Raw genomic sequence first — 27255 nt, 5'->3', positions numbered from 1 at the left:
CATTCAAACTAACCACGGAATAATTGCTTGTTTTATTTTGGTGACTCTTCAACACAGGAAGTGAACAAACTATCCATAATTGCTGGTGTAGGATTAAATATTGCACTGCTTCTCGTTATGATAAAACGTCGAGGATACCTGCAACATGCTAGCATGTTTGCCTGAGCGTTTCGATCACAACCAATAGGGGGTGCCAAAATGTCATTAAAGCGTTTACGAGTGTCCGTGTTAGTATTATTACCTTACAATGGCGTTCTTTTTGTTTTGTTTCACTTTCACAAATTCCTCAGTAAATTCACCAAAACGTCACCGTGGAGTTATTCAGTCTGTTCAGCTGATTGGAGAGCTACTTTCTGCAGCTGGTGGGTCCGTTACGATGACTTCTGTTTTGTTTGATCAGCCGTTTTACTGCCCTGTTACAGACACTGTTTGGAAACAATTAAAGTAAATGAAGCGCCGGACGGCGACGCGGGTCGCTCTTGAACGCATCGCAACATAATGTGTTGCTACTCCCTGTCTATTTTTTTATTTTGAAGGCAGACTAAAAAGGTAAATGTGGCCTGGAGTGACAGACTCAACATGAAGTCACATGACGATTAGTCTGGAAAGTGTCCGTTCAGGAGGACACTTTTTTCCGTAATCGCACACCTGTAGCTCATTCAAACTAATGACGGAATAATTGCTTGTTTGATTTTGGTGACTCTTCAACACAGGAAGTGAACAACATAATGTGTTGCCACTCCCTGTCTATTTTTCGGTTTTATTTTGAAGGCGGATTAAAAAGGTAAATGTGGCCTGGGTATGACGATGATGATGATTAGTCTGGAAAGCATCCATCCATCCAGGAGGACACTTTTTCCATAATCACACACCTCATTCAAACTAACCACGGAATAATTGCTCGTTTTATTTTGGTGACTCTTCAACACAGGAAGTGAACAAACTATCCGTAATTGCTGGTGTGGGATTAAATATTGCACTGCTTCTCGTTATGATAAAACGTCGAGGATACCTGTAACATGCTAGCATGTTTGCCTGAGCGTTTCGATCACAACCAATAGGGGGTGCCAAAATGTCATTAAAGCGTTTACGAGTGTCCGTGTTAGTATTATTACCTTACAATGGCGTTCTTTTTGTTTTGTTTCAGTTTCACAAATTCGTCAGTAAATTCACCAAAACGTCACCGTGGAGTTATTGAGTCTGTTCAGCTGATTGGAGAGCTACTTTCCGCAGCTGGTGGGTCTGTGACGATGACTTCTGTTTTGTTTGATCAGCCGTTTTACTGCCCTGTTACAGACACTGTTTGGAAACAATTAAAGTAAATGAAACGCCGGATGGCGACACGGGTCACTCTTGAACGCATCACAACATAATGTGTTGCCACTCCCTGTCTATTTTTCGGTTTTATTTTGAAGGCGTTTGAAGGCAGATTAAAAAGGTAAATGTGGCCTGGGTATGACGATGATGATGATTAGTCTGGAAAGCATCCATCCATCCAGGAGGACACTTTTTCCATAATCACACACCTCATTCAAACTAACCACGGAATAATTGCTCGTTTTATTTTGGTGACTCTTCAACACAGGAAGTGAACAAACTATCCGTAATTGCTGGTGTGGGATTAAATATTGCACTGCTTCTCGTTATGATAAAACGTCGAGGATACCTGTAACATGCTAGCATGTTTGCCTGAGCGTTTCGATCACAACCAATAGGGGGTGCCAAAATGTCATTAAAGCGTTTACGAGTGTCCGTGTTAGTATTATTACCTTACAATGGCGTTCTTTTTGTTTTGTTTCAGTTTCACAAATTCGTCAGTAAATTCACCAAAACGTCACCGTGGAGTTATTGAGTCTGTTCAGCTGATTGGAGAGCTACTTTCCGCAGCTGGTGGGTCTGTGACGATGACTTCTGTTTTGTTTGATCAGCCGTTTTACTGCCCTGTTACAGACACTGTTTGGAAACAATTAAAGTAAATGAAACGCCGGATGGCGACACGGGTCACTCTTGAACGCATCACAACATAATGTGTTGCCACTCCCTGTCTATTTTTCGGTTTTATTTTGAAGGCGTTTGAAGGCGGATTAAAAAGGTAAATGTGGCCTGGGAATGACGATGATGATGATTAGTCTGGAAAGTATCCATCCATCTAGGAGGACACTGTTTCCATAATCACACACTTCATTCAAAACTAACCACGGAATAATTGCTCGTTTTATTTTGGTGACTCTTCAACACAGGAAGTGAACAAACTATCCGTAATTGCTGGTGTAGGATTAAATATGCACTGCTTCTTGTTATAATAAAACGTCAAGCTTCCGCAGCTGGTGGGTCCATGACAATGACTTCTGTTTTGTTTGATCGGCCGTTTTACTGCCATGTTACAGACACTGTTTGGAAACAATTAAAGTAAATGACGCGCCGGTCGCTCTTGAACGCATCGCAACATGCAGGGTGAACGTTATGGCCACTCCCTGTCTATTTTTCGGTTTTATTTTGAAGGAGGATTAAAAAGGTAAATGTGGCCTGTAATGACAGACTCATCATGAAGTCACATGACAATTATGATGATTAGTCTGGAAAGTATCCGTTCAGGAGGACACTTTTTCCGTACTCACACACCTGTAGCTCATTCAAACTAACCACGGAATAATTGCTTGTTTTATTTTGGTGACTTTTTCAACACAGGAAGTGAACAAACTATCAGTAGTTGCTGGTGTAGGATTAAATATGCACTGCTTCTTGTTAGGTTTATACGGTATACCGGTACTAGTATAGTATCGCGGTACTAATGAATCAAAAACGGTACTATACTCTGTTTTAATAAGTACCGGTTCACCTTTTTTTATTTTTTATGAACATGGCGGCGCGTAATCACGTCGTGACACTGCTGGTTTTACGAGCAGAGGAGCATGTTCGGCAGTGCACAATCACAGAGTACTTACAAGCAGACACAGTGTGTAGACAGAAAAGGGAGAACGGACGCATTTTGGCTTAAAAACTAACAATAAAGGTGAAGTTATAACACTGAAACGCCCTCAGGAAGAGGTGCTTTAAGACATGGCTAGCTAGCTAGCGGCTAACGTCCATCCAGTCTGCAGTGTTTTACCTACTTCTAAATCACTAATCGTCACCTCCATGGCGACAAATAAAGTAAGTTTCTTACAAGTATCATCCCTGCAGGACGAGGAATAGCTAAACATGCTTCACTACACACCGCCAGCACCCTTGAATGTAAACAAATGCCATGGGTGGATCTACACCTGACATACACTATAATAATACCAAGTACAATAGCGTATCTAGTTGATACTACTATGATACTTTTTCCCTTTTTTAAAATTCATATTATGTTTATAAACTCAGGAACTATGTCTCTGGACACATGAGGACTTTGAATATGACCAATGTATGATCCTGTAACTACTTGGTATCAGATCGATACCCAAATTTGTGGTATCATCCAAAACTAATGTAAAGTATCAAACAACAGAAGAATAAGTGATTACTACATTTTAACAGAAGTGCAGATAGAACATGTTAAAAGAGAAAGTAAGCAGATATTAACAGTAAATGAACAAGTAGATGAATAATCATTTTTACAGCTTGTCCTTTATAATTTATAATTTCGCTGATGTGTTGGACTTTCACAATATTATGTCAGACCCACTCGACACCGAGGATGTCGTTGTGGCTTGTACAGCCCTTTGAGACACTTGTGATTTAGGGCTATATAAATAAACATTGATTGATGATTGATTGATTGATAATGTTGACAAAATAATAGAATGATAAATGACACAATATGTTACTGCATATGTCAGCAGACTAATTAGGAGCCTTTGTTTGTTTACTTACTAATAAAAGACCAGTTGTGTAGTATGTTCACTATTTTATTTAAGGACAAACTTGGAATAATAAACATATGTTTAATGTACCCTAAGATTTTTTGTCAAAATAAAGCCAATAATGCAATTTTTTTGTGGTCCCCTTTATTTAGAAAAGTACCGAAAAGTATCGAAACACATTTAAAATATTGGTATCGGGACAACCCTACTTCTTGTTATGATAAAACTTCGAGGATATCTGTTTGCCAAAGCGTTTCGACCACAACCATGCCAAAAATTTAATTTAAAAAAATCATGTAAACCAGACTGCGTTCCATTTAGTGCTACGCTAAAAACTCACTTGATTAAAGTACAGTTTTTTTTAATTAACTTTAATTACTGTTCAAACTGTATGCTACAGTGGCTAAAAATATTAAATGTACTTGTCAAATCAATCAATCAATGTTTACTTATATAGCCCTAAATCACGAGTCTCAAAGGGCTGCACGAGCCACAACGAAATAAAACACACAAATAAAACCTCTGCCTTGTTTTTAATGAATACTCAGGCCTACTACGCTACTGTGTTTTAATGTCGGTCATTATGGCGGTGCTTGGAGAGCCACCATATGCACGTTCCAGTCTATTGTTGCACTTGAAGACCCCATTCAGGTCTGTCTTGGCGCCACTCTTGCAACAATTTCGCGAATCTAATCCCCTTTCGAGACGCATGGATCTGACTATGTGGCGTGTGCGTGAGTGTGGAAGCTTTTTTCTAGAGGCAGCCTGCAAATAATAATGATAAAAAAAAAGAGGAATAATTACAGCGACGATCCAGTTTCAAAGGTTTATCGTCTTTTTTTTCTCTTTTTTTTCCTGTCCTAAGCCAACGCAATTTTGCCGTCTCTGATGACAAAAATCATCCGCAGGCGTAATTCACTCGTTTTTGCACCCCCGAACACGGCTTCATGTGTTCTTCATTAGCGCGAATTCGCCTCACTTTCCGACCGTTCCGAGTGGAGCAGAGGCAGTAAATAGTAGCACTCACTATGCAGCAGGCCACCAGGGCTCCCTGCACGAAGCCCGCCAGGACGTCGGTGGGGTGGTGCTTGTGGTCGGAGACGCGGGACAGGCCGGTGTAGAAGGCCATCATCAGCAGGGTGAACTGGAGCAGCGGGCGCAGGAGGCGGGCGCCGCGCCACGTGAACCGGGACTGGAGATACAACTGCAAGAAAGAGAGAGAGAGAGAGAGGTCGTTTGTAACCTGACAGTATGATTGTTAAATTTAGAAATCGGTGCCTTATGGTCAGTGGTTTTCATTCAACTGAGGAGAGCAATTTTTGAAGCTTTTCAGGTGGAATTCTTTCCCATTCTTGCTTGATGTTCAGCTTAAGTTGTTCAACAGTCCGGGGGTCTCCGTTCTCGGATTTTATGCTTCGCATTTTCAACGGTAGACATGTCTGGACTACAGGCAGGCCAGTCTAGTACCCGCACTCTTTTACTATGAAGCCACGCTGTTGTAACACGTGGCTTGGCATTGTCTTGCTGGAATAAGCAGGGGCGTCCATGGTGACGTTGCTTGGATGGCAACATATGTTGCTCCAAAACCTGTATGTACCTTTCAGTATTAATGGTGCCTTCATAGATGTGTAAGTTACCCATGTCTTGGGCACTAATACACCCCCATACCATCACAGATGCTGGCTTTTCAACTTTGCGCCTAGAACAATCCGGATGTTTTTTCCCTCTTTTTTTCCGGAAGACACAACGTCCACAGTTGCCAAAAACAATTTGAAATGTGGACACTTTTCCACTTTGCATCAGTCCATCTTAGATGAGCTCGGGGCCCAGCGAAGCCGGCGGCGGTTCTGGGTGTTGTTGATAAATGGCTTTGGCTTTGCATAGTAGAGTTTTAACTTGCACTTACAGATGTAGCGACCAACTGTAGTTACTGACAGTGGGTTTCTGAAGTGTTCCTGAGCCCATGTGGTGATATCCTTTACACACCGATGTCGCTTTTTGATACAGTACCGCCTGAGGGATCCAAGGTCCGTAATATCATCGCTTACACTACCGTTCAAAAGATTGGGGTCACATTGAAATGTCCTTATTTTTGAAGGAAAAGCACTGTACTTTTCAATGAAGATAACTTTAAACTAGTCTTAACTTTAAAGAAATACACTCTATACATTGCTAATGTGGTAAATGACTATTCTAGCTGCAAATGTCTGGTTTTTGGTGCAATATCTACATAGGTGTATAGAGGCCCATTTCCAGCAACTATCACTCCAGTGTTCTAATGGTACAATGTGTTTGCTCATTGGCTCAGAAGGCTAATTGATGATTAGAAAACCCTTGTGCAATCATGTTCACACATCTGAAAACAGTTTAGCTCGTTACAGAAGCTACAAAACTGACCTTCCTTTGAGCAGATTGAGTTTCTGGAGCATCACATTTGTGGGGTCAATTAAACGCTCAAAATGGCCAGAAAAAGAGAACTTTCATCTGAAACTCGACAATCTATTCTTGTACTTAGAAATGAAGGCTATACCACAAAATTGTTTGGGTGACCCCAAACTTTTAAACGGTAGTGTACGTGCAGTGATTTCTCCAAATTCTCTGAACCTTTTGATGATATTACATACCGTAGATGGTGAAATCCCTAAATTCCTTGCAATAGCTGGTTGAGAAATGTTGTTCTTAAACTGTTCGATAATTTGCTCACGCATTTGTTGACAAACCATCCTGGTTTGTGAATGACTGAGCATTTCATGCAAGCTGCTTTTATACCCAATCATGGCACCCACCTGTTCCCAATTAGCCTGTTCACCTGTGGGATGTTCCAAATAAGTGTTTGTTGGGCATTCCTCAACTTTCTCAGTCTTTTTTGCCACTTGTGCCAGCTTTTTTGAAACTTGTTGCTGGCATCAAATTCAAAATGAGCTAATATTTGCAAAAAATAACAAAGGTGTCCAGTTGGAACATTAAATATCTTGTCTTTGCAGTCTATTCAATTGAATATAAGTTGAAGAGGATTTGCAAATCATTGTATTCTGTTTTTATTTACCATTTACACAACGTGCCAACTTCACTGGTTTTGGGTTTTGTAAAACGCTTTGAGCAAGAAACAAGCAAAACATTCCAAAACAGGAAGTAGAGAACAAAAATAAGAGCGCAAGGCCGGAATAAGAACTAAAATGCAGGAACACAAACAATTGCCATGCGGGAACAAAATACCTTTTAGAGCAAAGTAACCACTAACTATGTATAATTACTTTTTAATGTCATTTTCCAAACACTGTGGGGGAAAATGACTTTAAAGGCCTACTGAAAGCCACTACAACCGACCACACAGTCTGATAGTTTATATATCAATGATGAAATCTTAACATTGCAACACATGCCAATACGGCCGGGTTAACTTATAAAGTGCAATTTTAAATTTCCCGCCACACTTCCGGTTAAAAACGTTTTATTATGCTGACGTATGCGTGTGACGTCACGAGGACAAGGGAAGTATTCGGAGCCCGTAGAAAAAGCTCTGTTTTCATTTCATAATTCCACAGTATTCTGGACATCTGTGTTGGTGAATCTTTTGCAATTTGTTTAATAAACAATGGAGGCTGCAAAGAAGAACGTTGTAGGTGGGATCGATCGGTGTATTAGCGGCTGGCTGCAGCAACACAACAAGGACTACTTACCCTGATAGCAGACGCCTAGCCGATGCTAGCCGCCAAACCCACGGATGAAGTCCTTCGTCGCGCCGTCGATCGCTGGAACGCAGGTGAGCACGGGTGTTGATGAGCAGATGAGGGCTGGCTGGCGTAGGTGGAGCGCTAATGTTTTTATCATAGTTCTGTGAGGTCCGGTTGCTTAGTTGCTAAGTTAGCCTTAGCGTCGTTAGCAACAGCATTGTTAAGCTTTACCAGGCTGACAATTATTAACCGTGTAGTTACATGTACATGGTTTAATAGTATTGTTGATCTTCTGTCTATCATTCCAGTCAGGGATTTATGTATTTTGTTTCTATCTGCATTTGAGAACGATGCTATCACGTTAGCTCAGTAGCTAAGTGTGTCACCGATGTATTGTCGTGGAGATAAAAGTCACTGTGAATGTCCATTTCGCGTGCTCGACTCTCATTTTCAAGAGGATATAGTATCCGAGGTGGTTTGAAATACAAATCCGTGATCCACAATAGAAAAGGGAGAGAGTGTGGAATCCAATGAGCCAGCTTGTACCTAAGTTACGGTCAGAGCGAAAAAAGATACGTCCTACACTGCACTCTAGTCCTTCACTCTCACGTTCCTCATCCAAAAATCTTTCATCCTCGCTCAAATTAATGGGGTAATCGTCGCTTTGTCGCTCCGAATCTCTCTCGCTCCATTGTAAACAAAGGAAAATTTTGAGGAATATTACCTCCTGTGACGTCACGCTACTTCCGGTACAGGCAAGGCTTTTTTATCAGCGAGCAAAAGTTGCGAACTTTATCGTCGATTTTCTCTACTAAATCCTTTCAGCAAAAATATGGCAACATTGCGAAATGATCAAGTATGACACATAGAATGGATCTGCTATTCCCGTTTAAATTTTAAAAAATCATTTCAGTAGGCCTTTAATTGTGGGAAACTTGAACGTGACATTTACGCGTCCTGTGTTTGGACACTCACCGGTTTGAGCCGCGGCGGTGCTATGCACATCAGCAGAGCCACATCGGATGAATTTGAGAACACATACAGTTGATAGACAGTTTGAGACAAGAGCTATATTGGTTATGCTTTAAAGTCATATCCAACAATTGCGACCACGACTTTTTACTGTCAACTGAGTTTCGCTTTTTAATTATTTCTGCTGGTGGTGTGCCTCCAAATTTTTACAATGCAAAAAATGTGCCTTGGCTCAAAAAAAGGTTGAAAAACACTGGCTTAGCACATGTTGGATTTGTATCGGCATCTTTAAGGGACAACATTTTTCAAAACGCCCCGGCCTCTTTGCAATTTTCAGTGGAAAAAGTTTGAACATTTTCCTTTAAAAACATGTAATGAACCTCAGGAACAGAGATGTAATTGACCGTCATCGGCGGCAACGTCAACACATGACTCACGCTTCTCTGTGGACCTGCACCCTGGACACACACAGAACCTGCGGTTGTGGTCCCACAAAACACTCCCGCCGTATTCCGCGCCGCCTTTTCTCACCCTGCACCTGCAGCGCCGCCGTGTTATTGCGGCCAGCAGAAGTCTAGACTGCATCAAAGGGGACGTGGAGCGCACTCTCAACTGCCTATGACCTGCTTAGACGGGCCTGTTCCACGCTCCAGCTGTGAAAACAGCAGAAACACACGCCCGGCGTGCACGCCGTCTTACTCGGGGAGGCGCTGTACAGTACCTCCGAGGGGTTCCTGGGTCGTGATCTGGACCGACTTGCACCGAGGAATTCCCGCATACGCGCTAAGTGGTGAGGTCAGGCATCCTCTCATTTACATTCGCCCTCCACTTCCTGTTTCTCACACCCTAGAAGACCTCAGCCAAGGCCAAGAGCCTGACGTCTTATAATCACAGGCCGGCCGCAGCCGAGCCCGAGAGAGCCCTGATAGGTGTGGACCCCTCCTTTCCTCTAGGACACTCTATCATTGTTACTTCTTCTCCGTTACGGAAAAGGAGGAAGGAGATCCCTCCCATCCCTCCCGAGCGCTTGGCGGGGTTGTTTAGTCTGCAGACTTCCTGTGCAGTGGGTTCTCAGGTAGTGGGCGACATCCGAAACCTCTCAACTGGAAGTTAGGATTTGATGAGGAGGATTAGGCGGCGGGGCGGGGCACATGAGGGCAAACTCCAACAAATAAATAACATTGCGAATGACGTTTGTGGCTAAGGGCTGTGGTCAATAATAAATAATTATAATTAATTGGATTTATAGACACTGAGAATTATTTCGCCACTAGGCAAGCAGTTAAAAGGGCAGTGACCATGGACTTAACATCTTTTTTAAAAAGCACTTTCTGGAAATAATGTTACACTATTCCAGGGGTCGGCAACCCAAAATGTTGAAAGAGCCATATTGGACCAAAAATATAAAAACAAATCTGTCTGGAGCCGCAAAAAATTAAAAGCCATATTACATACAGACAGTGTGTCATGAGGTATACATTTAAATAAGAGGACTTAAAGTAAACTAAATGACCTCAAATATAGCTACGAATGAGGCATAATGATGCAATATGTACATATAGCTAGCCTAAATAGCATGTTAGCATCGATTAGCTTGCAGTCATGCAGTGACCAAATATGTCTGATTAGCACTCCACACAAGTCAATAACATCAACAAAACTCACCTTTGTGCATTCATGCACAACGTTAAAAGTGTGGTGGACAAAATGAGACAGAAAAAGAAGTGGCATAAAACACGTCCTAGAAAGTCGGAGAAAGTAATACATGTAAACAAACTATACGGTGAGTTCAAGGACCGCCAAAATTAGTAGGACAAAACGGCGCTCGCCAAGTACTCGAATCGGTGAAGCATATTTAATATAAACAGTGTGCTTTATAACAATTAGGGAGGTTTGTGTCATGTTTGTCCTCCTACAGAAACCATACTAAAACAAAAAAATAGATTTTTTTTCCCCTCATCTTTTTCCATTCTTCATACATTTTTGAAAAATCTCCAGAGAGCCACTAGGGCGGCGCTAAAGAGCCGCATGCGGCTCTAGAGCCGCGGGTTGCCGACCCCCGCACTATTCAATAGAGATAAGTTAAACACTAGAGCCAGGTGGAAAACCGTGACTCCGACTGAAGCTCGCCTCTTTAGACCAGACCTGGGCAATTAGTTTGACTCGGGAGCCACATTGAAAGAAAAAATGTGCCTCTTGAATGTGGCTCCCGAGTCAAACTAATTCTAATTCCGGACAGTGCTTTTTCAAAAAGTGCTTACACTGCAAAAAGTCAGTGTTCAAAAACAAGAAAAAAAAATACAAAAATTAGGGGTATTTTACTTGAACTAAGCAAAATTATCTACCAATAGAACAAGAAAATTTGGCTTGTCGAGACTTTCCAAAACAAGTCAAATTAGCTAATGAGGACTTTGAATATAATAATAATAATAATAATAATGAATTACATTTGTAACACACATTTGTTAAAATCTCAAAGTGCTACAAAGTATTAAAAAAATAAAAATTAAAAAATTAAAAATGGAAAGTTAGAATATATAATAAAAAATTAAAATAGAAATGAAATCATGACACACACTAGATAAACATTAGATAAAACAGAAACATAGATAAAAATAGAAATAAAAGTAAAGCAAATATGACCAATGTATGATCCTGTAACTACTTGGTATCGGATTGATACCCAAATTTGTGGTATCATCCAAAACTAATGTAAAGTACCAAACAACAGAAGAATAAGTGATTATTACAGTTTGACAGAAGTGTAGATAGAACATGTTAAAAGAGAAAGTAAGCCGATATTAACAGTAAATGAACAAGTAGATTAATAATTCATTTTCTACTACTTGTCCTTAATAATTGTGACAAAATAATAGAATGATAAATGACACAATATGTTACTGCATATGTCAGCAGACTAATTAGGAGAATTTGTTTGCTTACTTACTACTAAAAGACAAATTGTCTAGTATGTTCACTATTTTATTTAAGGACAAAATTGCAATAACAAACATATGTTTAATGTACCCTAAGATCTTTTGTTAAAATAAAGCCAATAATGCCATTTTTTTGTGGTCCCCTTTATTTAGAAAAGTACCGAAAAGTATCACAAATAATTTTGGTACAGGTACCAAAATATTGGTATCGGGACAGCACTAGTCGACAGACGATAAAAGATAGGAACACAAAGCTTGAACAGGTTCCCATGGTAGTGTAAGAGAAGCCACACCAAGTCTGGTGGTTCCGAAAAAAGGAATCCAACCCGTTCCGGTAACGTCTTCTCCCCCCCCCCCCCTTGCCTTTTCAATAAAAGTGCAATAAAAAAGACAGTAAAAAGTGTGGGAGAATGAGGATGACTTGTTCTACACGCCCCTCCCCGTCTTAGGGATGAAGGCATAGCTGTGGTTCAGACCACAAATATCACGCACATGTTGTTTCTATTTGTCCTACAAACGTTTGGCTCTTTGATGGAAGCCTCTTCTGGGAGGCGGAACCTGCCGTCTTTACCCACTAGAGAGGAGAGGATTGTGTTGTGTGCACACATCATAAGACAACCACTAGCAGCATCTCTGAAGGCTGTCTTAGATGTTTTGCTGAAAAATGAATTGTTTCCAGGTTGGGTGTCTGTGTCTGGGAGGGTTGAGGTATTACCTCGCTGAGGGATGTGACAAGTACAGTGAATCAGTCAGAATGACAGACACGATGGAGGATTTGCTTTGGTGAGGTCCGGACACGACCAAAACCAGGAATCAAACCAATGGAAGGCAGATGTGTGTACTGCACCACCAGAGATGCGGTTCGGTTAGGCCAGGGGTCGGCAACCCCAACATGTTGAAAGAGCCATATTGGACCAAAAATACAAAAAAAAAAATCTGTGTGGAGCTGCAAAAATTTAAAAACTTTATATAAGTCTTATAATGAAAGCAACACATGATGTAAGTGTCTATATTAGCTGTATAAGCCTACTATCAAAATGACTATGTGTCGCAGGCTGAAGAAAAAAATGTTGAAATGTAATATTTATTCTACACATTTTTACAACATTAGAAACCATAAGTAAATCAGAGGCTACTCAGAAGGTGAGATAACTCCTGGAAATTACTGGATTTTAATGGCTGAAGGTATAGATGTGTGTGTCCAAGTTAAGGCTGTCTTCTTTTAATAGATTTATTACAATCTTTGACAAGCTACGTAATGTTTGCCGTGGTCTGGAACAACATGGCCCACAAACAACTATCTGAAATGCAGCCAATATTACATACATACACTACCGTTCAAAAGTTTGGGGTCACCCAAACAATTTTGTGGAATAGCCTTCATTTCTAAGAACAAGAATAGACTGTCGAGTTTCATATGAAAGTTCTCTTTTTCTGGCCATTTTGAGCGTTTAATTGACCCCACAAATGTGATGCTCCAGAAACTCAATCTGCTCAAAGCAAGGTCAGTTTTGTAGCTTCTGTAACGAGCTAAACTGTTTTCAGATGTGGGAACATGATTGCACAAGGGTTTTCTAATCATCAATTAGCCTTCTGAGCCAATGAGCAAACACATTGTACCATTAGAACACTGGAGTGATAGTTGCTGGAAATGGGCCTCTATACACCCATGTAGATATTGCACCAAAAACCAGACATTTGCAGCTAGAATAGTCATTTACCACATTAGCAATGTATAGAGTGTATTTCTTTAAAGTTAAGACTAGTTTAAAGTTATCTTCATTGTAAAGTACAGTGCTTTTCCTTCAAAAATAAGGACATTTCAATGTGACCCCAAACTTTTGAACGGTAGTGTATATCGTGTCATGAGACATGCAAAACTAAATTACTGTATATAGAAAGAGGATAAAAGTAGGGCTGCAACTAACGATTCATTTGATAATCGATTAATCTGTCGATTATTACTTCGATTAATAATCGGATAAAAGAGGCAGACTACATTTCTATCCTTTCCAGTATTTTATTGAGAAAAAAAACAGCATACTGGCACCATACTTATTTTGATTATTGTTTCTCTGCTGTTTGTACATGTTGCAGTTTATGAATAAAGGTTTATAAAAAAAAAAAGAAAAACATTTTCACAGAAATTTTTTTTTTTTTAAATGCCTCTGCGCATAGCATAGATCCAACGAATCGATGACTAAATTAATCGCCAACTATTTTTATAAGCGATTTTAAGCGATTTAATCGATTAGTTGTTGCAGCCCTAGATAAAAGTAAAGGATATTAAATGAGCTCAAATATACCTACAAATGAGGCATGATGATGCAATATGTACATACAGCTAGCCTAAATAGCATGTTAGCATTGATTAGCTTGCAGTCATGCAGTGACCAAATATGCCTAATTAGCACTCCAACAAGTCGATGACATTAACAAATTTCACCTTTGTGCATTCGCGCACAGTATAAAACGTTTGGTGGACAAAATGAGACAAAGGAGGAGTGGAAGATTTTACATGTAAACAAACTGTTGCGTCACAGTCCACCCTGTGGTGAGTTCAAGAACCGCCAAAATTAGCAGGATAAAACGATGTGAAGCATACACACAAACATATTAAACAGTGGGCTTTCTGACAATTGGGAAGGTTTGTGTCATGTTTGTCCTCAAACAAAAAACATACTAAAACAAAAACATCCCCCCCCCCCGTCTTTTTCCATTTTCAATCCTTTTTTAAAAATGCTCCAGGGAGCCACTAGGGCGGCACTAAAGAGCCGCGGGTTGCTGAGTAAGGGGACCCCTTTTTATCCAAGATGAGACTGAGGGCAGTGTGAAAACAAAGCACCGCAGCAAAATGGACTGTGGTATTTAAATAGTCATTTTGTTTTAATGTCTATCTCTACATAATCGTTATTTACTCATTTCTAGTTTTTCATGAGTTCCACTTTTGTTACCGTATGTAAAAATCTGCACTGCATCCACACCATTTCCCCATTGCGGGATGAATAAAAAATCTAATCCTATCCTATCCTGTGGAGGATAGTCCTGCAGCGTCCAAAGCAAACGTGGAAAAATGCTCTTTTATCCAGGAGGAGACTGAGGGCAGCGCCAGCAAAATGGAGACTGGGGACTACTTGACTGTTTTCCTAGAGCTGAAGGGGACATTTTCGGGAAAATAAGGGAACACACATTCTCTCAGTGCGATTGTCAACTGGCGGCAACTGTGTAAGATTACTGGCGTGCTTTTATTTTGAAGGCCTGAACTTTTTTTGTGCTAGGCCGGATGTTTTTTCCCGCGACATTAAATACGGGATTATATAGTAAGGAAAGGATTAATATGGCCCCATTCCTGGGTGGATCTCACATAAGAGGATAAGGGGATTGGGTCAATCATTTTGCAATGCAGTCTGCTGAAAATGATGGAAAGCGCAACTCCAGCAACTGACGCTGTTGTCAAAGTTGAAATTGCCACATATTACATTTTAAGATATTAAACAATCTACTGCCGCCTGGCTACTAAAGTGGATAGTGCACCCTCCGAATTTGTCACGTTTCACGTGTCAGGTGAACCGTGACGTATAGGGCCATATGAATCCCCTTCCTTCTGTACATGGGATACGGGATATAGGGTGAAAAATACAAAATGTAGGGGAACACACATTCTCTCATTGCCATTGTCAACTGGCGGCAACTGTGTAAGATTACTGCCGTGCTTTTATTTTGAAGGCCTGAACTTTTTTAGTGCTAGGCGGATGTTTTTTTCCGCGACATTAAACACGGGATTATATAGTAAGGAAAGGATAAATATGGCCCCATTCCTTGGTGGATCCCACATAAGAGGATAAGGTGAGGGGGGTCAATCATTTTGCAATGCAGTCTGCTGAAAATGATGGAAAGCGCAACTCTAGCAACTGACGCTGTCGTCAAAGTTGAAATTGCCACATAACACATTTTAAGATATTAAACAATCTACTGCCGTATGGCTACCAAAGTGGATAGTGCACCCTCCGAATTTGTCACGTTTCACGTGTCAGGTGAACCGTGACGTACAGGGCCATATGAATCCCCTTCCTTCTGTACATGGGATACGGGATATAGGGTGAAAAATACAAAATGTATGGGAACACACATTCTCTCAGTGCGATTGTCAACTGGCGGCAACTGTGTAAGATTACTGCCGTGCTTTTATTTTGAAGGCCTGAACTTTTTTAGTGCTAGGCGGATGTTTTTTTCCGCGACATTAAACACGGGATTATATAGTAAGGAAAGGATAAATATGGCCCCATTCCTTGGTGGATCCCACATAAGAGGATAAGGTGAGGGGGGTCAATCATTTTGCAATGCAGTCTGCTGAAAATGATGGAAAGCGCCACTCTAGCAACTGACGCTGTCGTCAAAGTTGAAATTGTCACATAACAATAATAATAATAATAATAGATTTTATTTGTAAAAAGCACTTTACATTGAGTAAACAACATCAAAGTGCTACAGTGTATTAAAAAAAATAAAAATAACATAATAAAAAATAAAATAAATAAATAAAAATAAAAACTAGAACAGTCAAATAGCTAAAACTAGTATGCATATATCTAAAAAAAGGCTTTTTTTTTTTTTTTTTTTTTTTTAAAAATAAGGGTTTTTAAGCCTTTTTTAAAAGCATCCACAGTCTGTGGTGCCCTCAGGTGGTCAGGGACAGCGTTCCACAGACTGGGAGCGGCGGAGCAGAACCACATTTTAAGATATTAAACAATCTACTGCCGTATGGCTACAAAAGTGGATAGTGCACCCTCCGACTTTGTATGGAATTTAAGCAGCAGCAGCTGCCTTGAAGAAAACAGGTGGAGCGTGTCCATCCATGCTACCCCCCACTCTGAGGAGGATGTTTTGTTTCATTCATCAGGGCGACCCACCCCGACTCCCACTTGTTGGCCGCCATCAATGAAGCATTGTGCGGCGCATTCTTGCCCGTGCGACATCACCCTAGCTACTGATGTATGTTACTCACCGCCAAGTAGAGCATGGCGTACATGGAGAAAGAGGCGTGTCCGGAGAAGAAGGACTTCCTGTGCGGAGAAACAAAAAAAAAATACAATGCTCAATTGCTAATGTAGAAAATCAATTTTTTTTTTTTAAACACTTCAAAACTTGCCTGGCAATACTTTAGATAAAATCAAGGTCATTTGCATATTTGGCATTATTATTATTATTTATTATTATTGAGGCTTGTATGTCAAAACAAGCAGGGGGACGACAAAAAAAGGTACACAAAAAAAGGTTAATAAAAGTACCACAAATAAGATAGGCCAGTGTTTTTCAACCTTTTTTGAGGCAAGGCACATTTTTTTCATAAAAAAATCCCGGCGGCACACCACCAGAAAAAACGTTAAAAAATTAAACTCCACCAGGTCGTCGTGCCTTATTTTGAGTTTGTTGGTGTTTTCCTGTGCTTTAGTTCTTGTCTTGCGCTGTTATTTTGGTGGCCCTTCCTGTTTTGTCGGTGTTTTCCTGTAGCAGTTTCATGTCTTCCTTTGAGCGCTATTCCGCGCACATGCTTTGTGTTAGCAAGCAAGGCTATTTATGTTGTTGCTATCCTTCTTTGTGTGGACATTGTTGATCGTCATGTCATGTACGGATGTACTTTGTGGACGCCGTAAGTTTTTGCTGTCGTCCAGCATTCTGTTTTTGTTTACTTTGTAGCCAGTTCAGTTTTACTTTCGTTTTGCATAGCCATTGCCTTTTCCTTTCCCTTTCCCTTTTGTTCATTTTTGGTTTAAGCATTCCATACCTTTTTACCTGCACACTGCCTTCCTCGTCTCACCCGACACATTCCGACTTTTACAAAGCAAAGAACTACCTGCTGCCACCTACTGACGTGGAGTATTACGAGGTTACCCTGCCAAGTTTTACACAGCACAGACACTAAGCAACGGCACATTATTTGCAGATTATAATTATTGATTTGCAAAAAATGTTTTTTGGACCAATTAGGTGAAGTTGCGTAATTTCCCACGGCACACCAGACAATATCTCAGTGGTTGAAAAAACACTGAGATAGGCAACACTTTTGTAGCAACTGTGATTAATTGTGATGAATCAGCGTGGCTCCGGTGGTAGAGCGGCCGTGCCAGCAACTCGAGGGTTCCAGGTTCGATCCCCACTTACGTTATCCTAGTTGTGTCCTTGGGCAAGATACTTCGCCCACCTGCTCCCAGCGCCTGCTTTAAATGTAACTAATGGGTTTCACTCTGTAAGGCGCTTTGAGTCACTAGAGAGAAAAAGCGCTATATAAATTTAATTCATTTTATTAAATTATCGTGATGAATTCAAACGTGTGGTCAATCCGATTGTTAAAACTAATTGTTTAACAGCACTAATTACAACTCAAAAATGATGTTTTTATCGTTTTTGAGAAAACACATGTGAACAAAAAAAACATACGACTTGTTCACTTCCGAGTCCGATATTGAAGCTTTGAGTGATGGCCGATATCAATAATCGTCTGATACTACATTAGCACAAACTTTTGTAGTGTGGAATGTTAGAAAAGGCTTGATCTATTAAAATTACTCAAACAAAGAACAATTATAGACACAAAAAACACTAACCTGTTTATTATTAACCTTCTGTAATTGACTTATGTTGTGTTTAATTGTTTTTAATTTAATTTAATTTAATTTAATTTAATTTAATTTATTTAATTACACTGAAGCGAAGTGGTCATTTATTATGCTAAGCGTATGGCTGTCATGATGTAGTTAGTTGGATGATGCGGACACGTTTGTTACTGGATTCTTTCTAACAAGCTTCGGCCTTGTAGACTTTGTGTCCGTAAATGTGATGTTACTATAATTATGTCATACTTGTTTACTTTGACCGATGTCGTGCTTTAGACCAGTGTTTCTTAACCATAGGCCCCCCCTTGAGACCCTTTCCATCCTTTGCAACTGAGCTACTGTGTGGAACAATTTACAATTTCTAAGTAATCCAATTTGAGTTCTCCCCACAGGTGCGCGCTTCCACCCACCTGGCCTCTTGCACGTCGCTGTCCTTGCCGCCGCAGGTGTACTCCGTGATGTAGCCCAGCGAGCAGTTGATGGCGGAGAAATCCGGCTTGCACACGTCCAGGAAGTGCGGCCTCATCCGGCCCACCGACACCTTGGCGATGTCCGTGAAGGACTGGCTGACGGCGCAGCCGAAGATAAACACGCCTATCTGCGGGGCGACACGCGGCGCGGGTTAGAGACGGCGGCCTGGCGACCCACGGCGCGGGACGGAGCGTGGATGGCTGACCTGTTTGTAGAGGGCCGCCACGTAGGGGTTCCCCACGAAGGACTTAGTGCCCTCGTGCAGCTGGTGAATCCTGTAGGACTCTCCGATCACGATCTACAAAGAGAGGACCGGTTGATCGTCGAGGGAGGCGATGGAGGTGGGCATGCAGTACTCATGCAAGGACAGGAGGGTGACGACACACACACATTCTTGTATTTCTTACCTTCTTGAGACCTCCGAAAAATGCCTACCTCTATAGGACCAGCCTTTATGGATATATAAAGATTTGTATTTACAACATTAATAATATATGCAAACTATGGAAATATTTGAAAAACTATGCTTTTAGTTAATTTTTTTTTTTTGGAATTTTTTGTTTGTAATTGGTTTTTAATCATTATTTACTTCACGTTATTACAGTATGTCTCTATATACATATTTATTTATTCTTAATTAATTTTGACCCAAAGGGGGCGCATTTCAATTTCTTACACACACTTGTTATTACATATGTTGGCCCGAGGGGGAGCACTTTAAATTTTTTACACACACTTGTTATTTCATATGTTGACCAGCGGGGGAGCACTTTTAAAACAGACACACGGTCCATTTGAAAAATCCCTCCTTTTTTGGGACCACCCTCATTTTGATAGATTTCACCACCAGGGGTGCAAATGAGGTCTCTATTTTTTTATTTTTTTTTGTAATGTGCTTAAGGCCGATGACAAACGAGTCACGGACCACATACACTACCGTTCAAAAGTTTGGGGTCCTTATTTTTCAATGAAGATAACTTTAAACTAGTCTTAACTTTAAATAAATACACTCTATACATTGCTAATGTGGTAAATGACTATTCTAGCTGCAAATGTCTGGTTTTTGGTGCAATATCTACATAGGTGTATAGAGGCCCATTTCCAGCAACTATCACTCCAGTGTTCTAATGGTACAATGTGTTTGCTCATTGGCTCAGAAGGCTAATTGATGATTAGAAAAGCCTTGTGCAATCATGTTCACACATCTGAAAACAGTTTAGCTCGTTACAGAAGCTACAAAACTGACCTTCCTTTGAGCAGATTGAGTTTCTGGAGCATCACATTTGTGGGGTCAATTAAACGCTCAAAATGGCCAGAAAAAGAGAACTTTCATCTGAAACTCGACAGTCTATTCTTGTTCTTAGAAATGAAGGCTATTCCACAAAATTGTTTGGGTGACCCCAAACTTTTGAACGGTAGTGTATGGCCCAAGACTTTGGGCAAACCATCTGTAGAAGCTAACTGTTAATGGCCACTATAGTCTTAGTACCGTAGTGTATTTGTTCATCCTACGGTCACATATGGGACACGGGCTGTTCTTTTTTCGGGGATGAATAGGGAAGTCCTTCTTTAGCTGCCGTCTTATTTGATCATATAATGCTGCCTTTGCGCCTGTCAATGTTTACTTTTGTATGCACATTAAATCAACAACAAATCCTGACTTTGGAGCAATGTTCACGGACTCTAGTATTTGGCTCTCTATTAGATGCAATGGTTTTCCGTATTAGAACCATGATTTGGGTCCTAACTTGTTCACCGGTCCTCATATGGACGGCACTTTTCCTTGTTGATGTCTCAAGAAGGGTAGACATACAAGAACACACACACACACACACACATATATATAGAGAATGAGCATGGCCTGCCTTTCCCTCAGGCAGTTTGGATGTGATGGCAGATTATTAACGAGTTGGGATGCTTTGATTAGGTCTCAAATGGAAATGGGGGGGGTGGATAAAGCAAAAGTGAAGTCAAGAATGAAGGAAACCCCTCTAAGGCGTGGTTCACGTTCTGCTCGCTGCCAGGGGCTCCAACAGGTTTTGGAGAAATCCCAGCATTAATGCATCTACCATGAATGGACTGGCTTTGATGGGATTGAAATGGCACTAATGGTGGACTAAACCCCCCCTTTGGGGTATTCCAACCAGATTTTATGTAGCCTAGGGCCCCATGAAAGGACCCCCGGTCTATACTTGAAGAGAGTTAAGCCCAGACCAGCCTTCAGTCACGTCTGCAGCTCCAGGATTGTTTGAATGGCAGCTCCGCTTTCCTGACGCTACCTTCAGTTTTTGCTTTTTGAGGCCCTTGTTTGGGTGTTATTCACTGTGTGTGTGTGTGTGTGTGTGTGTGTGTGTGTGTAGTGTCTGATGACACACACACACCCTGCCTGATGGGGGGTCGGTCACAAGCAAACAAACCCTGGAGGTTTATTGTCGAGTTTGCGCTATTGTCTATGAATCGGTGCCATCTAAAGACGTGTCCGTAAGGATTATAGCACTAAAGAAAGCAAACTGCCACCATATTGACCGACAGTATTGTAGTAGGCCTAAGTATTCATTAGAAACTAGGCAAGTGTATTCAATATGTTTGGCCACGCAGTTTGAACGGTAACACTGTGTTTGAGTATTTAATTAGGTGATTATTCGGCGTGCTACGGTTCGCGGATCGCCGCTTTAGAGTAGTCAGTGTACAGCTCGTAGCTACCCAGTTATTGTGTAAACGTCTGGCGACGCGAGTGAGTAGCAAAGTGGTTGTGTTGTGTTCGGGGCTGCACGGGTGCTGCTGGCATTGAGAGAGCTTTCTGGTTCTTTAACACAGGAATTTAAAAAATCCGAAAAAAGACATGATTTTAGGTTTTGAAGTTAAAAAGTGCCAATGATTGTCACACACACACTAGATGTGGCGGAATTATTCTCTGCATTTGACCCATCACTCTTGATCACCCCCTGGGAGGTGAGGGGAGCAGTGAGCAGCAGCGGTGGCTGCGCCCGGTAATCATTTAGGTGATTTAACCCCCAATTCCTACGCTTGATGCTGAGTGCCAAGCAGGGAGGTAATGGGTCCCATTTTTATAGTCTTTGGTATGACTCGGCCTACCGATCTCAGGGCGGACACTCTAACCACTAGGTCACTGAGTAGGTTTGGGCCGATACTACATATTGCTGGACGGTATATTGTCCCACAAATTATTGCTGATTAAACGATATTAATGTTGGCATTGTTTTGAGAACAAATTATCGTAAATTCCGGACTGTAATTTTTTTCCTACACTTTGAACCTTGCGGCTTTTAAGACACGGGGCTAATTTATGGATTTTTTTTCCGCAGGACGCTATGATAAGAATCATTTTATTTAAAAAAAAAAAACAAGAACACTGAGCGTGCTTTAGTATTTGTGCTACAGCGCCATCTTTTGGATGAATTCACTCACTGTTTTTTTTTCAACTGGCGTGCCATGCAGTCTTCTAGCCATCCATAGCGTTTCTACTCATGTGGATTCTTCATTCAAAACTCCAAGCAACATTTGTAAGTTTTACAATATAACTACCGTATTTTTCGGACTATAAGTCGCAGTTTTTTTCATAGTTTGGCCGGGGGTGCGACTTATACTCAGGAGCGACTTATGTGTGAAATTATTAACACATTAGCGTAAAATATCAAATAATATTATTTAGCTCATTCACGTAAGAGACTAGACGTATAAGATTTCATGGGATTTAGCGATTAGGAGTGACAGATTGTTTGGTAAACGTATAGCATGTTCTATATGTTATAGTTATTTGAAGGACTCTTACCATAATATGTTACGTTAACATACCAGGCACGTTCTCAGTTGGTTATTTATGCCTCAAATAACGTACACTTATTCAGCCTGTTGTTCACTATTCTTTATTTATTTTAAATTGCCTTTCAAATGTCTATTCTTGGTGTTAGATTTTATCAAATAAATTTCCCCCAAAAAATGCGACTTATACTCCAGTGCGACTTATATATGTGTTTTCCCTTCTTTATTATGCATTTTCGGCCGGAGCGACTTATACTTCGAAAAATACGGTACAACTGTTTACACTTTCTAAATCCTACAAAGTCTGTTTTCATGTATGTTTTTAAGTGCTATCGTAATGTCATCAAGCTAGCTCCTTTAGCATTAGCTAGTATGCTAACTTGCTTACGAGTGTCTGCGTTAGTATTATTAACTTACAATGGCATCCTTTTTGTGTTGTTTCAGTTTCACAAATTCCTCGGTAAATTCACCGTGGAGTAATGGAGTCTGTTTAGCTGATTGGAGAGCTAGCTTGCGCAGCTAGTGGGTCCATGACGGTGACTTCTGTTTTGTTCGATCAGCCGTTTTACTGCCGTGTTGCAGACACTGTTTGGAAACAATTTAGATCTATAAATAAACATTTACAGTATATTTCTGTGTAAATAACTAATTTCACAACATATGTATCTGTGGCTTATAGTCCAGTTCTGCTAATAAGTGGAAAAAAATATATGTATTCTAAAATTTTGTGGGTGCGGCTAATATACCGGTGCGCTCAGTAGTCCGAAAAATGCGGTAAGCACTAATGTACAGAAAGGAAAGGATTCATAAAGCGAGGCTTTCTGTCCGCACTTCCTGTGTGTCAGCTAGCAGGCTAGCCAATCGAACACCTGAGGGGCATTTTCAAGCAGAAAGTAGGAATGTTCTTATCAGTTGCTTTAAAGAACCGTAGCTCCCCCATGCCGGCAGCACCGGTGCATCCCCCACACCCTGATGCTACCACCGCTATGTTGGACTGTAAGAAAGACACATTTATCTTTATTTGTGTCGCCAGCTTTTTAGACAATACCCAGCAGGCACCAGACATTGATACAACGTTGACTATACATACATCTCCTTTAAAACTTTGAAACAACGTTGCAAAATAGTTGTATTTGTAAAGTGAGACAACGTTGGTGTCTATGGTTGAATCAACGTTGTTGGTTCGGAAATGACCAAATTTCAAAGGTCAAATCAACGTCACAACACATTGAATAAACGTTGTCAAAAAGCATGTTGTTTCAACATTGTATTCGTGTTGTAGAATATTGGTGGGAAAATGACCAAAATTCTATGGTCAAATCAACGTCACAACCTGACATTGAATAAATGTTGTCAAAAAGCATGTTGTTTCAATGTTATATTTGTCTTGTAGAATAGTGGTTGGGAAAATGACCAAAATTTCGATAGTCAAATCAACGTCAGAACCCAACATTGATTAAACGTCGTCAAAAAGCATGTTGCTTCAACGTTGTATTTGTAGAATATTGGTTGGGAAAATGACCAAAAATTCGATAGTCAAATCAACGTCAGAACCCAACATTGATTAAACGTCGTCAAAAAGCATGTTGTTTCAACGTTGTATTTGTGTTGTAGAATATTGGTTGGGAAAATTACCAAAATTCAATGGTAAAATCAACGTCACAACCCAACATTGATTAAACGTCGTCAAAAAGCATGTTGTTTCAACATTGTATTTGTGTTGTAGAATATTGGTTGTGAAAATGACCAAAATTCTATAGTCAAATCAACGTCAGAACCCAACATTGATTAAACGTCGTCAAAAAGCATGTTGTTTCAACGTTGTATTTGTGTTGTAGAATGTTAGTTGGAAAATGACCAAAATTCAATGGTCAAATCAACGTCAGAACCCAACATTGATTAAACGTCGTCAAAAAGCATGTTGTTTCAACATTGTACTTGCAGAATATTGGGTGGGAAAATGACCAAAATTCGATAGTCAAATCAACGTCAGAACCCGACATTGACTAAACGTCGTCAAAAAGCATGTTGTTTCAACGTTGTATTTGTGTTGTAGAATATTGGTTGGAAAATGAACAAAATTCAATGTTCAAATCAACGTCACAACACATTGATTAAACGTTGTCAAAAAGCATGTTGTTTCAACGTTATGTTTGAGTTGTAGAATATTGGTTGGGAAATGACCAACATTTTATAGTCAAATCAACGTCAGAACCTGACATTGATTAAACATTGTCAAAAAGCATGTTGTTTCAACGTTGTATTTGTGTTGTAGAATATTGGTTGTGAAAATGACCAAAATTCTATAGTCAAATCAATGTCAGAACCCAACATTGATTAAACGTTGTCAAAAAGCATGTTGTTTCAACGTTGTATTTGTGTTGTTGAATGTTAGTTGGAAAATGACCAAAATTCAATGGTCAAATCAACGTCAGAACCCAACATTGATTAAACGTCGTCAAAAAGCATGTTGTTTCAACATTGTACTTGTAGAATATTGGGTGGGAAAATGACCAAAATTCGATAGTCAAATCAACGTCAGAACCCAACATTGATTAAACATCGTCAAAAAGCATGTTGTTTCAACGTTGTATTTGTGTTGTAGAATATTGGTTGGGAAAATGACCAAAATTCGATAGTCAAATCAACGTCAGAACCCAACATTGATTAAAAGTCGACAAAAAGCATGTTGTTTCAACGTTATGTTTGTGTTGCTTAACGTCAGGACCTAATTCAACAAGTTCTCAACGTTGTTTCAATGTCTGGTGCCTGCTGGGTAATGCTGTTGACTCGTGACTCATACAAGCTGTACACTGATTAATCCATCTAGTGTTACGCTAAATTAAATATTCAAACACAGTGTTACTGTTCAAATATATTCTGTTAAATAAATCCTCTGTCTTGTTTTCAATGAATGCTTGGGCCTACTACGCCACTGTGTTGTAATGCTGGTCGTTAGGGTGGTACTTGGAGGGCCAAGTGTTTTCTGAGGTGGTACTTGGAACTCTCCTGGTTCTAATAAGCAGAAGAGCTGAACTCGTTTGTGCCGTGTTTTTCGGTGTGTGTGTGTCGGGCGTCTCCGTCTGAGAGTCTGGGAGCTGCAAAGATCATGGAGCCTGAACCACGTGCCACTAATTGACACGTAGGAACCTGACCACACGTCATGATAGCGTGTTTCCACTACCTCCCTCCCTCAGTGGAACAAGCACTCCAGGAATGAAGACGCTAACTCGGGCTACCAAGTACGGCATGGATTCATCCCTGTTGTCATGTCGGGGTCCCAGGGGGGGGGGGCCGGGAATGGAGCGGGAGTTATGTGTGTCATGAAGGGGAAAAGAAACCTCTTTGGTGTTTGGACAGGTGGGGGGTTTGGTACTCGCACCTGGTTCAAGGAGCATGAAGTGTGATCAAGGAAGTATGGAAGGAAGAAGACACGGAGAGCACATTTGGGTTGTGTTCACACTTGTCATGTTTGCTCGGCTTCAAACCAACTCTGGTGCGGCTCGCTCGGACCCAAACGAGTGAACTCCGGTGCGGATTGGGTTCACTTGCGATGTGAAACACGACAACAACGTACGTTAGTGTTGTAGCTGTATGTAGAAAAGGCGCCGCTGAAGTTTCCCTTCTTGTTTTCAGGCGTTTCACCATTTTTTGTGGACTTTTTAAATCTGGACTGCCACCACATAATGTCACTATCGTGGTATAAAATAAAGTCTGTCCTATCTTATCCTAGCAAGGACGGCAAAACCTGCAGAAACGATCAAAAGCAATTTATTGGGAATTTACTTCTACCTCTGCACTTTTTTAAAGTATATTTTAGAACCCCCAGGTACCGCCTCTAGAAAACACTCGACTCGCCATGTACCAGCGTAATGGCGTAACATTAAAATACAGTAGCGTAGTAGGTTTAAGTATTCATTAAAAACACGGCAAACCGTTTGAACAGTAACACTGTGTTTGAATATTGGAAAATATTATGATGAACATTATCACATAATTTATTCAGAAAGTATAAATAAAGATAGAATACTATGTACAGTAAGTGTAAAAAAAACCATTATGATTTGTAAATTTTCAGAATGTGCTTGTTCTATTTTTAAACAAAGAAAACCATCTGAAGTTGCCTTTATTTTTAAGTTATCGTGCCGTGATTTTACCAGTCCGGCCCACTTGGGAGTAGATTTTTCTCCATGACTCATGTTTAAAATGATTCATTATTTAAATACAGTGTTTTATTTTCCTATTTTTAAACACAGTGTTACTGTTCAAACTGTGTGTAATGTTACGGTGGTCCAAAATATCAAATTGTTAAATACAACCTCTGTCTTGTTTTTAACGAACACTTAGGCCTACTATGCTACTGTAATTTAATGTTGGTCATTATGGTTTGAGAACCACTGGTCTAGGTTATAAGGATCCAGGGTGCCAATCCAGCTAGAGCTTGCAAAATTAATGGTTTGTTTTTTCAAAGTGCGTGTTTATTAAAAGGAAAACCAATCCAAGCCCACAACATTATCACATAATTTATTCAGAAAGAATAAATAACGACAAATAAAGATAGAATACTGTGTAAAAGTGTAAAAAAATACCCAACAACATTATGATTTGTACATTTTCAGAATGTGCTTGTTCTATTTTTAAACAAAACTATCTGAAGTTGTCTTTATTTTTAAGTTATCGTGCCGTGATTTTACCAGTCCGGCCCACTTGGGAGAAGATTTTTCTCCATGTGGCCCCCGATCATGATTCATTAATCAAATAATTAATTTATTCAGAAAGTATAAATAACGACAAATAAAGATAGAATACTATCAACCGCAACATGTAAGTGTAAAAAAACAACATTATGATTTGTACATTTTTCAGAAACAAAGAAAACAATCTGAAGTTGTCTTTATTTTTAAGTTATCGTGCCGTGATTTTACCAGTCCGGCCCACTTGGGAGTAGATTCATGAT

General features: G+C 40.2%; 1 protein-coding gene across 2 annotated transcripts in view; it reads right to left on the bottom strand.

Moving 5' to 3' along the window:
• The window catches only part of plpp3 (phospholipid phosphatase 3), a 108122-nt gene that overhangs the window by 11613 nt on the left and 69254 nt on the right, over positions 1–27255 (bottom strand). For both annotated transcript variants that reach the window (XM_062038439.1, XM_062038440.1), the window contains exons 3-6: positions 18721–18813; positions 18455–18642; positions 16436–16493; positions 4876–5052 (exon numbers count right to left, since the gene is read on the bottom strand). In XM_062038439.1, coding sequence (XP_061894423.1) covers positions 4876–5052; positions 16436–16493; positions 18455–18642; positions 18721–18813 — 516 coding nt within the window. The remainder of the gene's footprint in view (positions 1–4875; positions 5053–16435; positions 16494–18454; positions 18643–18720; positions 18814–27255) is intronic.

Source organism: Entelurus aequoreus, linkage group LG27 (assembly GCF_033978785.1).
Source record: "Entelurus aequoreus isolate RoL-2023_Sb linkage group LG27, RoL_Eaeq_v1.1, whole genome shotgun sequence".
Lineage (NCBI taxonomy): Eukaryota > Metazoa > Chordata > Actinopteri > Syngnathiformes > Syngnathidae > Entelurus > Entelurus aequoreus.
Note: the sequence above shows the minus strand (reverse complement) of the source record. Positions and strands in the feature narration are given on the sequence as shown.